The following is an 18,930-nucleotide window of genomic DNA, read 5'->3' as shown; positions in this document are numbered from 1 at the left end:
GTAAATTACTCTTGGGTCTCCCTAAGAGTAATGGGTAATCCAGACGTGGACCCCGTGCACACATGCCCTTAGAGAGATACAACTGCACCTCACTGACGAGGCCCATAGAAGGCCGAAACGATCGTCTGGGGTTGTTGCTTCCCTTGTTCAGAGAAGAATTGCCTGGTATTTCGGCGCTGGACTGTCATTGGGCAGGATCAGATTGATATGCTTCAGGATATTTTTTCTCTGTGAAGGGGCATAGTGTGCTAAAAGAACGAGCACCCTGAGTTGCAATATAAATGAACAGGCATGGAAGTTATTCTAGCTTTTGTTCTATCTCAGGGGTGCAGTTCTCCTCTCTGTTAACCGCATATGTAAATTACTCTTGGGTCTCCCTAAGAGTAATGGGTAATCCAGACGTGGACCCCGTGCACACATGCCCTTAGAGAGATACAACTGCACCTCACTGACGAGGCCCATAGAAGGCCGAAACGATCGTCTGGGGTTGTTGCTTCCCTTGTTCAGAGAAGAATTGCCTGGTATTTCGGCGCTGGACTGTCATTGGGCAGGATCAGACTGATATGCTTCAGGATATTTTTTCTCTGTGAAGGGGCATAGTGTGCTAAAAGAACGAGCACCCTGAGTTGCAATATAAATGAACAGGCATGGAAGTTATTCTAGCTTTTGTTCTATCTCAGGGGTGCAGTTCTCCTCTCTGTTAACCGCATATGTAAATTACTCTTGGGTCTCCCTAAGAGTAATGGGTAATCCAGACGTGGACCCCGTGCACACATGCCCTTAGAGAGATACAACTGCACCTCACTGACGAGGCCCATAGAAGGCCGAAACGATCGTCTGGGGTTGTTGCTTCCCTTGTTCAGAGAAGAATTGCCTGGTATTTCGGCGCTGGACTGTCATTGGGCAGGATCAGACTGATATGCTTCAGGATATTTTTTCTCTGTGAAGGGGCATAGTGTGCTAAAAGAACGAGCACCCTGAGTTGCAATATAAATGAACAGGCATGGAAGTTATTCTAGCTTTTGTTCTATCTCAGGGGTGCAGTTCTCCTCTCTGTTAACCGCATATGTAAATTACTCTTGGGTCTCCCTAAGAGTAATGGGTAATCCAGACGTGGACCCCGTGCACACATGCCCTTAGAGAGATACAACTGCACCTCACTGACGAGGCCCATAGAAGGCCGAAACGATCGTCTGGGGTTGTTGCTTCCCTTGTTCAGAGAAGAATTGCCTGGTATTTCGGCGCTGGACTGTCATTGGGCAGGATCAGACTGATATGCTTCAGGATATTTTTTCTCTGTGAAGGGGCATAGTGTGCTAAAAGAACGAGCACCCTGAGTTGCAATATAAATGAACAGGCATGGAAGTTATTCTAGCTTTTGTTCTATCTCAGGGGTGCAGTTCTCCTCTCTGTTAACCGCATATGTAAATTACTCTTGGGTCTCCCTAAGAGTAATGGGTAATCCAGACGTGGACCCCGTGCACACATGCCCTTAGAGAGATACAACTGCACCTCACTGACGAGGCCCATAGAAGGCCGAAACGATCGTCTGGGGTTGTTGCTTCCCTTGTTCAGAGAAGAATTGCCTGGTATTTCGGCGCTGGACTGTCATTGGGCAGGATCAGACTGATATGCTTCAGGATATTTTTTCTCTGTGAAGGGGCATAGTGTGCTAAAAGAACGAGCACCCTGAGTTGCAATATAAATGAACAGGCATGGAAGTTATTCTAGCTTTTGTTCTATCTCAGGGGTGCAGTTCTCCTCTCTGTTAACCGCATATGTAAATTACTCTTGGGTCTCCCTAAGAGTAATGGGTAATCCAGACGTGGACCCCGTGCACACATGCCCTTAGAGAGATACAACTGCACCTCACTGACGAGGCCCATAGAAGGCCGAAACGATCGTCTGGGGTTGTTGCTTCCCTTGTTCAGAGAAGAATTGCCTGGTATTTCGGCGCTGGACTGTAATTGGGCAGGATCAGACTGATATGCTTCAGGATATTTTTTCTCTGTGAAGGGGCATAGTGTACTAAAAGAACGAGCACCCTGAGTTGCAATATAAATGAACAGGCATGGAAGTTATTCTAGCTTTTGTTCTATCTCAGGGGTGCAGTTCTCCTCTCTGTTAACCGCATATGTAAATTACTCTTGGGTCTCCCTAAGAGTAATGGGTAATCCAGACGTGGACCCCGTGCACACATGCCCTTAGAGAGATACAACTGCACCTCACTGACGAGGCCCATAGAAGGCCGAAACGATCGTCTGGGGTTGTTGCTTCCCTTGTTCAGAGAAGAATTGCCTGGTATTTCGGCGCTGGACTGTCATTGGGCAGGATCAGACTGATATGCTTCAGGATATTTTTTCTCTGTGAAGGGGCATAGTGTGCTAAAAGAACGAGCACCCTGAGTTGCAATATAAATGAACAGGCATGGAAGTTATTCTAGCTTTTGTTCTATCTCAGGGGTGCAGTTCTCCTCTCTGTTAACCGCATATGTAAATTACTCTTGGGTCTCCCTAAGAGTAATGGGTAATCCAGACGTGGACCCCGTGCACACATGCCCTTAGAGAGATACAACTGCACCTCACTGACGAGGCCCATAGAAGGCCGAAACGATCGTCTGGGGTTGTTGCTTCCCTTGTTCAGAGAAGAATTGCCTGGTATTTCGGCGCTGGACTGTCATTGGGCAGGATCAGACTGATATGCTTCAGGATATTTTTTCTCTGTGAAGGGGCATAGTGTGCTAAAAGAACGAGCACCCTGAGTTGCAATATAAATGAACAGGCATGGAAGTTATTCTAGCTTTTGTTCTATCTCAGGGGTGCAGTTCTCCTCTCTGTTAACCGCATATGTAAATTACTCTTGGGTCTCCCTAAGAGTAATGGGTAATCCAGACGTGGACCCCGTGCACACATGCCCTTAGAGAGATACAACTGCACCTCACTGACGAGGCCCATAGAAGGCCGAAACGATCGTCTGGGGTTGTTGCTTCCCTTGTTCAGAGAAGAATTGCCTGGTATTTCGGCGCTGGACTGTCATTGGGCAGGATCAGACTGATATGCTTCAGGATATTTTTTCTCTGTGAAGGGGCATAGTGTGCTAAAAGAACGAGCACCCTGAGTTGCAATATAAATGAACAGGCATGGAAGTTATTCTAGCTTTTGTTCTATCTCAGGGGTGCAGTTCTCCTCTCTGTTAACCGCATATGTAAATTACTCTTGGGTCTCCCTAAGAGTAATGGGTAATCCAGACGTGGACCCCGTGCACACATGCCCTTAGAGAGATACAACTGCACCTCACTGACGAGGCCCATAGAAGGCCGAAACGATCGTCTGGGGTTGTTGCTTCCCTTGTTCAGAGAAGAATTGCCTGGTATTTCGGCGCTGGACTGTCATTGGGCAGGATCAGACTGATATGCTTCAGGATATTTTTTCTCTGTGAAGGGGCATAGTGTGCTAAAAGAACGAGCACCCTGAGTTGCAATATAAATGAACAGGCATGGAAGTTATTCTAGCTTTTGTTCTATCTCAGGGGTGCAGTTCTCCTCTCTGTTAACCGCATATATATATATATATATTTTTTTTATACATTTTATATTTTATTTTTGTGCGTACACAATATCTTTTTCATCAAGTCACCCATTATTATTATTTTTTTTCATATTTTTTCACATTTTTCACTTTTTGACAACAACTATTTGACCACACCACTATTCACCATTTGGACAAGTGTATTTGGATTCCACATCAACTTTAAGGATTTATTGACACTATTGACATTTATTCACTTATATTGGATTTTAGTCACTTCATATATGGGACACTATTCCGCAATCTGAATCCTTGATTGGTTTCTACACAACATTTGCCAATTTATCATTCTCTTCTCTTTTTCATTCAGTGTTTTAATCAGTGTTTGAAATTACACATTGTCAGGACCGCATTCATTGTCCAAGATTTTATCTGCTGTTTTCACTATTGTCATTTTATTATTGTCATCATTATATTAATTAACCCTTTATTGACCCTCTGTAATAAATTACATTTATATTATACAGGAGTGTCTGATACCATAGGAGTGTGTAACAGCCTCCCCTTACACTTGCTTACACTACCTCTGCCATTTGAGGCGCTGTATACATCCCACCACTTGTTTCAGTTTATCTAGACCTGCTAGGAGGTCTTTGTATACTAGCTCGAGGTATATCCTTGGCGCTCGATCTGAATCTCCTTTATACTTTTCGTGAATTTGTTTTAATCTAAATCCACTTTTTCAAGTAGTGAAGTGCGGCTGCAATGTGTACATTTGCCTTCTTGGCCTTTTGACTACATGTATTGATGATGCCAATTATTTAGGCCTTGGCTGTGAGAAAGATGTACTGCAATAGCCATATATGAAACAATATGCTAAATCTTCTATGGTGGAAGGGACATTATGCCTTTTTCTGGTCTCCTGAGTCCTGGCTTTGAGTCAACTGGCGTTTTAGGTTTTTATTACCCAGCCATAGTACTGAAGAAACTTTAACTATTTGCTACTTTCTCTGAATTCGCCACAAGCAGAACATTTTGCACATTTTTGTTCTGCCTTATCCAAAAATAATGCATCAAAGAACTTTAACAACAACCAATTGTGGGTAATAGTAATGATATGTAAATTACCTTTTACAACACAGCACTTTGAACTTCTATCCAAGTGGCATTTAAGTTTATATTTATGTCAAGTTTATCAAGCGTATTTGAAAGCACAAAACCATTAAGATGCACTTTCAAAAACCTGATTAATTTTTGATGTGAGCTGCGCAAGGTTATTCATTAGTTTAAAATGTAACTAGTTTGATACATTATTAAATTAGTAAACTACATCTAGATTTTAAAGAGACGTAAAAGTTCGAAATCCATGGTAGTTAATTTCATATTTATTTAAAAGCATTTCTGAAATATGCTTTGGTGTTCTGCACAGAAAAAGTGGACAATTAATTATGAAGTAGCCAGGTTGGAGCAGTGAAATACTTTGCAATATGATAAGATTTTCTGTCATTTATAAATGTATCTTAAGCTATCCAAAGCACACATTAGTTACATCAAATAATTTAATGATAGATTACACAAAAACATTGAAAAATAAATTAAAAATCATCTGGGTGGTGTGCCCATTACATAGGTCCGAGAATAATGTGCTTGCATTTACAAAAATGTTTCCGAGACTTTGGATGTACACTTGGAAGGTGGCATGCAATTTATCAGAAGCATTTTTTTTTAAAACACACTTATGTTGCAAAGTGAATTTCAAATTTCCACCTAAAGTAAAATTACACAACAGCAGGTAATGCAATCATTGCTTAACAAAGAGGCAGAATCATGGTTTTTGAGGTAAAAAAACAACAACTTTATTTCAGACTTTTTTCCTTCTTATTTTACATAACAGATTTATACAAACAAGGGGTAACCAGAAGTAGCTCAAGCTTGCCCACCCCATATTCTTGGGTTTACACACAAGCCATCATTATTTGGTAGCCCATATATGTTTGCTAAATGTTCGGTAGCAAGTTGTGAAGTAAATACACCATCCCTGGAAAACAAGCCAGCTATACTGCTGATGATGTGCAGGGCCATTAACATATATATATATAATAACTTCCTAGGCATCCACTATTTGCTATGTTTTTCTGGATGAAGCAAACATCAGTAGGCGTCTGAAATTTTTAGCATATCCTTTTATATTCCATGGTATAAATTTATAGGATGAATTACAATAAAGGGCATTACAAGTCTCCAAACATTAGATCCATGTAGTAGACTATATATTTGTCAAGAAGCATAAATAAATATTGTGAGCTCAGAGCCTGTGCAATATACACACAATTTTGGAAATAAGCTTTATATATTAACTTACAGGCGAAAAGGTCCTAAAAAAAATAGACGTAACAACGTCATTCACTGAAGAGTTACAGGGCCTAACTTATTTACAAGGGATAGAAAAAACAAGCAGACTTTGCAACAAGTTTGTATAAATGTGCAGGTGTTTGCAACTATATATACACATGTAAACACAACTTCCTTTGTGCTACAAGACAAAAGGTATACAAACTATCCAAGGAATGACAACATTAGCAGACCAGCATATGCTGTTACAGTCACTAACAAAACTGCCCACTATGTGATATGCAACCCATAGTCCTAGGACTTTGAAATCACCTCTAATGTGTATAGCAGAAAAAGCAGCTGTATGTGCTAAGGGTGAAACCTTCCCCTAACCTATATTATTCTACAATGTAATGCTTTTTAAAATATAATTATTGTATTGTAGAACTTCAATGAAAACAAACACCTTTCTGAATTCTAAGTATGTGCACTTCTGTATGAATCTGAAAAATACACAGATTTTATACATTTTTTTAGTCTTTTAAAATCTAATCCGTACAGACTAAATTTTTTAGTAGCATAAGCTTTAGAAATGCACATTAGACCACAGGTGGGTAGACATTTTTTAAATCGCATGCTGTGAACAAAAAGTATAGATTATGATTTTGTTTTTCAAGAACAGAGGCTGGAACTTTAAAATCCCATGTGAGAATTACCAATACACACCAAGGGCTGTGATATTCTCACGGCAGTATAAAATGGCTGGACACGTTCCCTGGCCCTATGGAATATTCAGTTTCAGATGTCATTTTTCAGATCTCCTAGCAGGGAAGACATGCCAGGGTAGTGATATTAGGACACTGCTTCCTCAGGATGTCCTCTGTTATTTTTTATTGTACTAAAGGAGACACTCAGCCTTTGATGGTGGCTCAGAGCGTGATGTGGGTTTCAGGAGTATTTGGGAATTTAGCCGCAAATTACAGGCAGCAATCCAAAAGTATTTTTGTTCCCAATCTGTTTCCTCCTGAAAAGTAATTCCAGTGACATGAACCTCTTGCCGAGCTACAGAACCTGCCATTAATCTGGAGCATGTCAAAAAAATTCTCAGACTGGCTGTACCCTATTACTATAATTGTGTCCAGAACTTTGATAAAATTACATTATTCAATAATGCTCAGTCTTCACCATCATATCATTAGCTATATCTACCTACAAAATATAATAAAAAATCAAGTATAATAAATAATGTTTAGTATAATTATATATAAGTGTATACAGTGTATTTTGTATGTGCATGAATGGATGCATCAAGCTTCATCTACACAGACACTACCCATACTGGTTTACTTTTTGATGATGAATGCTTATAATACTGAAACAGAATGCAGCACTATCAATGCCAAAGAGGGAATTTACTTAAACTGGAAAAAAGCATATGTTGCTAATATTTTGTAATGGTCATCCTTGATTGGCAGCCATGTGAAGACAATGTTAATATGTTTGTGTGCCTCTAAGACAAGCTCGTCTAACTTACAGCCCAGTTATTTGGCCCTATATTTCTCCAAAATGAATATTGTATGCGTGAAGTAGATTTTACAGTATTTTGATTTTCTAATGACATTATTCCTATATAAGCAGCATGTGAACACTAACCACTAATGGAGATCTAGGAGAACATATGGAAATTTACTGTGATTCTCTGGTTCTCTACAATAACAAGTACATATCTCCATAATATTGCCAGATACTGATACAATCGCATATACCGGTAGAAAACCATTTAGGACCGGTAAAGGTTTGGATTTTGGAATATTTGTATCTTTAAAATGGGACAGTTTGGAGAGGGGATGGAGCATAGCGTAAACAACAATATCTTATGTCATTTAGGTAATATTTATATGTTATAATACAGATATTACCTAAACCTAAAGGTAGTTTATATAATTTTTAATATTTTTGTATACATAGTACCATCAGAAATTGTATTTTTGATAATTGTATTGTTTTTAAAACTTTGGATTTCAGAATGTTTGTATTTTAGAATTCCGGATTTGGGGATTTGTACCTGTATCAGGTTATAATATTCTCATTTGTGTATTTTATGTGTTAGCAGTATTTACAAGATTCCCTTGTCAGCTTATTGAGTGAGAAAGTGGCCCCTTGAATAAAGGACTGGACACTTTGTTTTAAGGCAAAAACTTGCTCTTTTCATATTAGAATATTCACTTCTGGAAAAAGCAAAAGGTTTTCTATGTTTCAAAGCATAAGGTGAATCCACAAATTGTTGATATTAAAGAGACAGGAAAGTCAAAATGAGACTTTCATAATTCAGATATAGCATGACGTTTTAGAGACTCTTCAATTTACGTCTACTGCAAACAATATGTCGTTCTATTGGTATCCTTTGTTGAAAAGCATGCCTAAGTAGGATCAACAGCAGCAATTCACTACTGGAAGCTAGCTGGTGGCTACACACATATGCTACTTGTCCTTGGCTCAACCAGATGTGTTCAGTAGTGGATTGTTGCTTTGGAGCTGATTTTAACTATGTGTTTAACCCATTTGCAAAGGTTACACAGACGGGTATATACAAACAGTAGTGCAACAATTAAATGCACATTAGGGTATTGCCTTTTATTTCCCATTAAGCCCCTGAGCCACCTGAGAGCCCTGTATCAGTTAAAGGCACACCAAACCCAATTTTTTTCTTTTTTTCGTGATTTGGATAGAGCATGACATTTTAAGCAACTTTCCAATTTAATCCTATTATCAAATTTTCTTCATTGTCTTGGTATCTTTATTTGAAATGCAAGAATGTAAGTTTAGATGCCGGACCATTTTTGGTGATAAATTCATCCACCAATAAAAAAGTGCTGTCCAGAGTATTGAACCAAAAAATAAACGCTTAGATGTCTTCTTTTTTAAATAAAGATAGCAAGAGAACGAAGAAAAAATGATAATAGGAGTAAATTAGAAAGTTGCTTAAAATTGCATGCTCTATCTGAATCACGAAAGAAAAAAATTGGGTTCAGTGTCCCTTTAAAGGTGACATGTGCAGTGATCGTGCCACATCACACATTATAGTGCAGTAGTGTTTCACTGTGTGTGAGAACAGCAGCAGATACAAATCTGATACATTTCTGCACTACACTCACACACTAAAATAATAAACAGAGACAGGTTAAAAAACTCTTGCTGGAAATAGACGGTAAATAAATATGGACAAGAAGCTAAGAAGTATAGCGTGATGCTAAGTTTGATTGGCATTGAAAAAGCAGAATGGTATGTGTCTTACACATCAGCAATTTACGTTACCTTTTATGATAAATGAACCCAAAGACTTAGCTGCTATTACTCTTTTCTTTAATGTACGCCCCAGGCTTATGACAGATGAAAAGCTGAATTACATTATAGTAATACCTGTGGCTGCATCTGCTGGTCTACAGTTCCACCTCCTGGATGTTTGTAGTATAAGAGCTTGTCATCATAATGCTCTATCTTATCAACTCCTTTCCCCCTGATTTAACTTCAGACATGTCATGAATGCTTTGAATTTGTGAAGCACTTTATATGCATTTTAGTGCTGGCAGAAGTTGTTCATGTGAATTAAAGTATCTCATTTACAAAGGAGTTATCATTAATTGTGATTCATGGTGTTTGCTTCACAGTACAGCAGAGGGAGATGACCCTTTCTATTCAGACACCTGGCAATGCTTTCCTACAGGGATGGTGTTTAACCTCAGCAACCTGTGACTGTAGGGTCTAGTCCTGAGCGTTTGGTGATGTGCAGTTTGGTAACTTCTTCTGCACAGGTTGGGTGAATTCCCACCGTCTGCATTAACTGGGTATAGGTGGCTCCACATCTGTAAATTGAGAAGAAAAAAAAAAAGGTTTACACTTATAAACTAGTTGATAAGCCTGCCCAGAGGGCAGTCTGTGTGATAAAAATGAAACCCCCCCAAGCTACAGAAAATAAAAAAAGTAAAAATAAAGAAAAAAATAAAGCTATCAAAAATAATAAAATTAAACCTAAACTAATACCCCTATAAAAATAAAAAAATCCCCCCCAAAATAAAAACACCCCCTAATCTAATACTAAACTACTAATAGCACTTAAAAGGGCTTTTTGTAGGGCATTGTCCTAAAGAAATCAGCTCTTTTACATTAAAAATAAACAAAGTCCCCCCTAACAGTAAAACCCCCCACCCACCAAACCCCCCAGAATAAAAAAAATATATAACACTAATAAACCTTAACTACCCATTGCCCCTAAAGGGGCATTTGTATGGGCATTGCCCTTAAAAGGGGCATTCAGCTCTTTTGCAATTTGCAAATAATATTAAATAGAAGAACAGAAGTATCATAGGGCACACTTATTTTGAGAGCCTAAGTTACTATATCATAGGTTAGCACGGAGGGTATTGATAATTAAAATATAACTTTTATTATTCATATCAAAGGATAAAAAAGGGAAACGATAATTTTAAAATTAGGGTATAAGTGTAGCTGGAGAGAGTTATGGATGACCATTAATGAGTGTATTTCCTTATTCAATTAGGATATAGTGTTTGAGTGATTTGTGTAGTACCACTATATATCTCAGACCATCTGTATCAATAGTTTATTAGGGTAATTGCACTATAGCACCTAAGTAAGGTGACACCACTACACCTCTTATATCCAGAGCTACACTTTTTCCCTACAAGGTAGACATATTCTGTCAAGTTTAGATATATCTATTTAAAACAAGATGGTTAGTCCCAGGGAGGAGACCACCCTTAAATTGAAGTGTTTTAGAACTAACTTCTTTTGTGAAAATGGGAGTAGTATTTCCCTCGATAATAATTAAGAATTAAACATAATGTACAATTAAGTATAAAGTATCTCCGGTGTACAGCAGGGTTATATAATATTATGGTTTCTAGTATCAATATATTGTAAAGCACTGGTAACGTTTCCACAGTGCATGAGCCAAAAAATGGCAATTATATTCACAGAGGACCACTATTGTACATCGCTGTAAAACGTGCCACCGGGTTCCTTCACTCTTAGTTAAATATAGATAATACCAGGTACGTGATGTATTTTCCTAAATAGAGTGAGATTTGGCAACAACTATTGCTACTAGCAGTTACACATAAGAGTGCATAAAGCACTGTGATGATTGCTATTTATAGCTCAACTTTAAAGTTTTGACTATTATGAGCAAAGTACTACTGGTTTCTAATTATTTCTATTGATTTAGAGAACTATTAGGAGCAAGGTGCTTCTTATTCCTAAGTATTTCTATTTACTTTAACAAAAAGAGTGGATGCCTTGTAAAGGCCAACAAATATTTTAAATATTACCCATAAATTTAACAATAATCACAAAAGAAGCAGTACGAACGCCTCTGCATATAAAAGGTGTAGTGGTGTCACCTTACTTAGGTGCTATAGTGCAATTACCCTAATAAACTATTGATACAGATGGTCTGAGATATATAGTGGTACTACACAAATCACTCAAACACTATATCCTAATTCAGAGCTTTCCAAACTTGTTATGTTAGTGACACACTTTTTAGACCTACATCATTTTGCGACACAGTAATTCAGATGTACTGGCAAACAGGAGGTTAAACTAACTTGTTTTAAGAAATACAGACACATATATAAACTATATAACAATGAAATGTATTTACAAGTAACAGTATGTATGTGCAAGAATTAAAAATAAAGTTGAATAACACCAATAGCTACTTACTATTTTAATGGTATGTGTGAGGTTGATGGGATGAACACCGTTTCTGAATATTTAGTGGAATATTAGATAAAGACACTCGCATTTCATCATCAAGCATTTTTAAGCTTCCACTTACTAACCATATATCAAGAGCAGGAGCAGCAATGCACTACTGGGGGCTAGCTGCAAAAAACTATGACTTCTGCTCATCGTTTAAGCTGTCGCCCTCAGAGCTCTGCGAGTCCAACTGACTTCTGCATGCGCTGCAAACTCACTGCTGTCCCACTCACTGATTACACATGCAGTCACAAACCGATTGAGGAGACATGTGCATTCAGGAGCCAATTTTCCCACCTAAGCCGCCAATGGGAATAGTTTCAGTTCCCGCTGAACTGTGCCAATCGGTTAAGATGATCTGTGACCCACTAGGTATCAATCACGTGTCAACCACGTGATTTGCATAGAAGGTAGGAGGAAAGTCAGAAACCAAACAAAATGTAAAAAAAATGTTAAATTAAAAAATTTGTGCTGAAGCAGGGACACACCTACACACTGCTGCCGACACACTAATGTGTCACGACACACAGTTTGGAAAGCACTGTCCTAATTGAATAAGGAAAATACACTCATTAATGGTCACTATAACCCTCTCCAGCTACACTTATACCCTAATTTTAGCTCTGGATATAAGGGGTGTAGTGGTGTCACCTTACTTAGGTGCTATAGTGCAATTACCCTAATAAACTATTGATAAAGATGGTCTGAGATATATAGTGGTACTACACAAATCACTCAAACACTATATCCTAATTGAATAAGGAAAATACACTCATTAATGGTCATCCATAACCCTCTCCAGCTACACTTATACCCTAATTTTAAAATGATCTTTTCCCTTTTTTATCCTTTGATATGAATAATAAAAGTTATATTTTAATTATCAATACCTTCCGTGCTAACCTATGATATAGTAACTTAGTGCCCTATGATACTTCTGTTCTTCTATTTAATATTATTTACATTTATACTGGTATCAGGCACTGCCCTGCAGAGATACATAGGTTTATTCTGTTGGGAATTTTCCTCTGAGATCCTATACACCTGCTCCCACTACTAATTCCCCTTCACAAAGGGAATTATTTCTTTCATATATACTTTTGCAATTTTCCCCAAAAAACCCTAATCTAAAAAAACAACCCCCCCCCCCCCGCAAAAAAAACTAACACTAAAGCCCCAAATAGGTACTCACGGTTTCAGAAGTCTGGCGGAGAAGGTCTTCTTCCAGACAGGTCTTCATTCACAGTGAAGGCGGCGCAGAGCGGAGGTCCGGAGCGGTCTTCCCAGATGTGGCGATCCTTGGCAGTGGTCATCTGTGGCAGCGTCGGCATGGAGGTTCCTCTTCATCCGATGTCCGTGGTATACAAAATATTGAATGCAAGGTACCGCAATCAATTTGGGGTACCTTGCATTCCTATAGGCTGAATTTTTCAAAACAGCCAATAGGATTAGAGCTACTAAAATCCTATTGGCTGTTCAAATCAGCCAATAAGATTTCAGTAGCTCTCATCCTATTGGCTGGTGATCGCATGAAGAGGAACCTCCACGCCGAGGAGCACCACCGCTGCCACAATGACTGCCATTGAGGATCGACACTTCTGAGAAGACCGCTCCGGACCTACGCTCCCCGCTGCCTTTGCTGTGGATGAAGATGATGGACCCGACTGCAAGAAGACCTTTTCCTCCGGACTTCTGAAACAGTGAGTACCTATTTGGGGCTTTAGTGTTAGTTTTTTTTAAAAATTTTTTTTGGGTTTTGTTTTTTTAGATTAGGTTTTTTTTGGGCAAATTGCAAAAGAGCTGAATGCCCTTTTAAGGGCAATGCCAATATAAAAGCCCCTTTAGGGGCAATGGGTAGTTTAGATTTATTAGTGTTAGTTTTTTTATTTTTATTTTGGGGGGTTTGGTGGGTGGGGGGGTTTTACTGTTAGGGGGGGACTTGGTTTATTTGTAATGTAAAAGAGCTGATTTCTTTAGGGCAATGCCCTACAAAAAGCCCTTTTAAGGGCTATTGGTAGTTTAGAATTAGATTAGGGTTTTTTTTTTTTCATAGGGATTGTGTTTAATTTTTTTATTTTCTATAGTGTCGTTTATTATTTTTTGTAATGTTAGCGTTTTTTTATTTTCTGTAATTAGATTAATGTAATGTACTTTTTAAAATTTTCTATTGTAATGTAGTAATTTTTTAATTGTAATTAAGGGGTTAATTTAGGGGTGTTAGGTTAGGGGGCTTAGTCAAGTTAGTTTTTTGCGTTGTAGGGCTTGGTGGTGTAGGAGTTAATAGGTAAATTAGGTTTAATGCGTTGTGGGGAGTTGGCGGATTAGGGGTTAATAGATGTATTAGGTAGTTTGCGATGTTGGGGTTAGCGGATTTAGGGGTTAATAATTTTATTAGGTAGTTTTTTTTTCTTAATACTTTATGCGGGCGGTTAGTTTTTTTTTTGTAATGCTCCGTTTGCCTTCGCTGCATCCCGGTGGATTCTGAAAATGGCAGAGTGGTGAAAGAATCCACTGAAGGTCACTTTGAGGTGATGCAGTATTTGAGTAATGCCCATTTAAGTTTGGAATTTCTATTAAGCAAGTACTGATGTACTCAGGGAGCAAACCTAGTCTTCTGTGAACGTCTATCTACCCCAAGTATTCACAAGACAAGCCCCTACAAGAACCTGAATATGATACTGTGTGTAAGATGAAACATTAAAAGGGACATTAAAAGCTAAATACATTTTCTGCCACCCTCTAGTCATGGGTGTCACCATCTTTTACTACATTCCAGTGCTGACCGTTTGCACATGTGCAGCAACTCTCCTTCATATACCTGCAGTGTAACCTCGGTTCCATAATGGCAGCACCCATGATTAGAGGAAAGTGCATGAAATATATTTAGTGTCCATTTAAGACTTGATTAACACCATAAAAAATGAATGAAGCTAATAATACTGTGGCTGACGTTTATTACTATTATTTTAAAGGCAATATAAATGTATATTGTAAATGATGAATTTTATGTTGAAAGTGACTTGAAATCTAAACTCTCTATTTGTCAGCAAAGTTCAGAAGTATAGTTTGAATAAATGTCACCTAGAAATGAGAAACCTCACTACAGAAATAGTTGGGAATGATTAACCTTGTTTACAAAACTCTTCTCAGCGTACTATATATCTTTAAGAGGGTGGAAGAAGATCATAGTTTTTATCTCAAATTATTTTGAAATTTAAAGTAAAAAAAACCCAACAAAAAGCTCCCTACACTAAAGCTAAATGTCAAATGATTAAAGTGATGCTAAAGTCAGAGAAAGTATTCAATTAAAAGCATTAAATGGTAGTTTCAAATTGTGCACAGCCTTTTTATATGCACACTTACTGAGGCACCAGCTCTTACTGAGAAAGTGGAAGAGCTTGCAGTGTATATGAGTTTGTGATTGGATGACAGTGACAACTGTCACATGACAGGGGCAAAGGAATAAAAAAATTTAACTTGGAAAAAATCTACTAATCATTTGAAATTCAGAGTAAGTGCTATTGCATTGTCTTTTTATTATCCATTTAATGATTATACAATTCTACTGTATTTAAAGGGACATGAAACACAATTTTTTTCTTTCATGATTCAGATAGAGCATACAATTTTAAACAACTTTGCTATTTACTTCTATTAAAAATGTGCTTCATTATCGTGGTATCCTTTATTGAAGGTGCAGCATAGCTCCTCCTCAGGCTCCGCCCCCCCCCAGTCATTCGACCGACGGTTAGGAGAAAAAGGAGAAACCATAGGGTGCAGTGGTGACTGTAGTTTTACAAAAATAAATTTGAACCTGACTTAATTGCCAGGGCGGGCCGTGGACTGGATACACCGTAAGAGAAAGTAATTTATCAGGTAAGCATAAATTCTGTTTTCTCTTACATGGTGTATCCAGTCCACGGATTCATCCTTACTTGTGGGATACCAATACCAAAGCTTTAGGACACGGATGAAGGTAGGGAACAAGTCAGGTAACCTAAACGGAAGGCACCACAGCTTGCAAAACCTTTCTCCCAAAAATAGCCTCCGAAGAAGCAAAAGTAACGAATTTGTAAAATTTGGCAAAAGTATGCAGTAAAGACCAAGTCGCTGCCTTACAAATCTGTTCAACAGAAGCCTCATTCTTGAAAGCCCATGTGGAAGCCACAGCTCTGGTGGAATGAGCTGTAATTCGTTCAGGAGGCTGCTGTCCAGCAGTCTCATAAGCCAATCGGATGATGCTTTTTAGCCAGAAGGAAAGAGAGGTAGCAGTCGCTTTCTGACCTCTCCTCTTACAGAATAGACAACAAACAAGGATGATGTTTGTCTGAAATCTTTAGTTGCTTTTAAATAGAATTTTAAAGCACGAACCACATCAAGATTGTGTAACAGTTGTTCCTTCTTAAAAACTGGATTAGGGCACAGAGAAGGAACAACGATTTCCTGGTTAATATTCTTATTAGAAACCACTTTTGGAAGGAAACCAGGTTTGGTACGCAAAACAACCTTATCTGCATGGAACACCAGATATGGTGAATTACACTGCAAAGCAGACAATTCAGAAACTCTTCGAGCAGAAGAAATAGCTACCAAAAACAAAACTTTCCAAGATAATAACTTAAAATCTATGGAATGTAAAGGTTCAAACGGAACCCCTTGAAGAACTGAAAGAACTAAATTTAGACTCAATGGAGGAGCCTCAGGTTTATAGACAGGCTTGATTCTAACTAAAGCCTGTGCAAACGCCTGAACGTCTGGTATTGCTGCCAGACGCTTGTGTAACAGGATAGACAGAGCAGATATCTGTCCCTTTAAGGAACTAGCTGACAATCCTTTCTCAAATCCTTCTTGGAGAAAAGACAATATCCTTGGAATCCTAATCTTACTCCACGAGTAACCCTTGGATTCACACCAACAAATATATGTCCGCCATATCTTTCCATAAATTTTCCTGGTGACAGGCTTTCTGGCCTGGATCAGAGTATCTATAACTGATTCAGAGAACCCACGCTTAGCTAGAATTAAGCGTTCAATCTCCAAGCAGTCAGTTGCAGAGAAACTAGATTTGGATGCTTGAATGGACCCTGTATTAGAAGATCCTGCCTCGATGGCAGTTTCCATGGTGGAACCGATGACATGTCCACTAGGTCTGCATAACAAGTCCTGCGTGGCCACGCAGGCGCTATCAGAATTACCGAAGCCTTCTCCTGTTTGATTCTGGCTACTAGCCGAGGGAGAAGAGGAAACGATGGAAAGACATAAGCTAGACTGAATGACCAAGGCGCTACTAAAGCATCTATCAATGCCGCCTTGGGATCCCTGGACCTGGATCCGTAAAGGGGAAGTTTGGTGTTCTGACGGGACGCCATCAGATCCAATTCTGGAATGCCCCATAGCTGGGTCAGCTGAGCAAAAACCTCCGGGTGGGGGCGTGTCTCTGGGCAGCACCTTGAATGGTAGCAATATCGTTGCTCCAGGGGAATCACAGATAATCTGCCTTTTATCAGTGGACAAGAAGACCATCCAACTCCAGTATCCTGACATTAAAAGTCTACAGATCAAGCTGAGTCGGGTGATACTAAATTATTGACACCTTAACCCTTGGAAACTGATCCGGAGCGTTGAGGCCTAGGGCAGTTACTTCAGTAAAAGGCTCTCAACACCCCCCCCGGTATCTTGTAAGCCGGGTATGCAGTGCATAGACACTGATAACTTTTGTTAAAATAAAGGGAGAATAACCTATAACATACCTCCTGACAGCTGAAATACTAATATCTTCAGGAACAAGGGGCATAACATATATACACATAACTCACGCATAGTCCCTTCAATATGGCTCCTATATTGATCCTTCGGGAAGTTTCAGCCATGCTGGATTTTCATTACAATAAGCTCTGCGCAATTATTGATGAAGAATATGTCTCCCTAAAGAGTGTATGTGTGAGTGCTAAAGGAGAGCCGCAAGTCTCACAGGAGCTGCATGCTGAGTCTTCCCCGTATCGGCTCCATACACCTTCTGTATCTATAACTAACATACGCTCACAATTTTGGAGACACGAGGACAGCTACCCAAACAGTGAACTAACCACTCGGAGCAAGCTGCCTGACGAACTGAGGAAGCAGTCGGCCAGCTTGGAGAGGGCGAATATTGCTAAAGACGCTGAGCTTCAGACGTCACACCACAGTGCGATTAACAGCCTGGACCCACGGATCATCCAGGTGACTAATATCACTACGGTACCTGTTTCCAGCGCTTGGGACCCGAGATCTACGGAGCGATCCCTGTATGGACAAGCCCCAGATACCAGTGGCACTGCATCCCCAATGTTAGAAGCGGACACCCAGCCCCAACTGATCAAGCCGAGACGTGCAGCAGAGGGTGATGGGCTAAGTCATAGCCTTGTCTTTTTAAATTTCCCAGGGGCAACAGATTCGCATGTGAGCAACAGACGGCCTGTCTCAGCGCTCAAACCTGGCCTCAAAAACATAACAACGGGCAGTGAGGGGCCTTCGACATCACTGTCAAACCATCAAAGCTTGTCGCCTGCCGGAGTGATAGGGACATTTTACCACCCTCACCTTACTAAAGCAGGAGGACAAGGCAAGTATCGGGGGAACGCGGCAGCGTTTTTCTCCTACCCTGGAGACAGGTATTGGGACATAACACTCCTTAAGAGCGCCGCAAGTTATGTGAGACAGGGCGTGGGCTAGGCCGATATATCAATACAGAGAACGGCCACAGTAACCAGAACTCCGTGCTATCTTCCACCTTACTTCTGCCGGCTTGGAGCACGGAAATAAATACAAATGAACTATTGGTCTGAGCCTAGCTGCTATAATTGGATCTGCTTAGGTCTCAGGCATAATCAGTCATTATTGTAAATATATCGCTCATTAGTTTGTTGTAAATATATCGCTCATTAGTTAGTTTGTTTGTCTCTGGTTTTCTGGTCCATTTGTATTTGAGGAGACAAATCTGCATAATCCCCATTCCACTGTTTGAGCATGCACAGTTGCAGTGGTCTGAGATGAATTTGGGCAAAAGGGACAACGTCCATTGCCGCAACCATTAAACCGATTACCTCCATGCACTGAGCTACATAAGGCCGAGGAATGGAATGAAGAACTCGGCAAGTAGTTAAAAGCTTTGACTTCCTGACCTCTGTCAGAAATATTTTCATTTCTACCGAGTCCCAGGAAGGGAACCCTTATGAGCGGGGACAGAGAACTTTTTTCTACGTTCACCTTCCACCCGTGAGACCTTAGAAAGGCCAGAACCATGTCCGTATGA

At 39.5% G+C, this 18,930-nt stretch overlaps 1 protein-coding gene across 1 annotated transcript in view; it reads right to left on the bottom strand.

Moving 5' to 3' along the window:
• Positions 1–5,358: 5,358 nt before the first annotated feature.
• Positions 5,359–18,930, bottom strand: part of TXNRD2 (thioredoxin reductase 2) — a 566,113-nt gene continuing 552,541 nt past the window's right edge. Inside the window, 1 exon segment of the mRNA XM_053701924.1 lies at positions 5,359–9,721. Within this exon segment, the coding sequence (XP_053557899.1) occupies positions 9,598–9,721 (124 nt within the window). The 3' untranslated portion in view covers positions 5,359–9,597.

This window comes from Bombina bombina, chromosome 2, assembly GCF_027579735.1.
Source record: "Bombina bombina isolate aBomBom1 chromosome 2, aBomBom1.pri, whole genome shotgun sequence".
NCBI classification, from domain to species: domain Eukaryota; kingdom Metazoa; phylum Chordata; class Amphibia; order Anura; family Bombinatoridae; genus Bombina; species Bombina bombina.
Note: the sequence above shows the minus strand (reverse complement) of the source record. Positions and strands in the feature narration are given on the sequence as shown.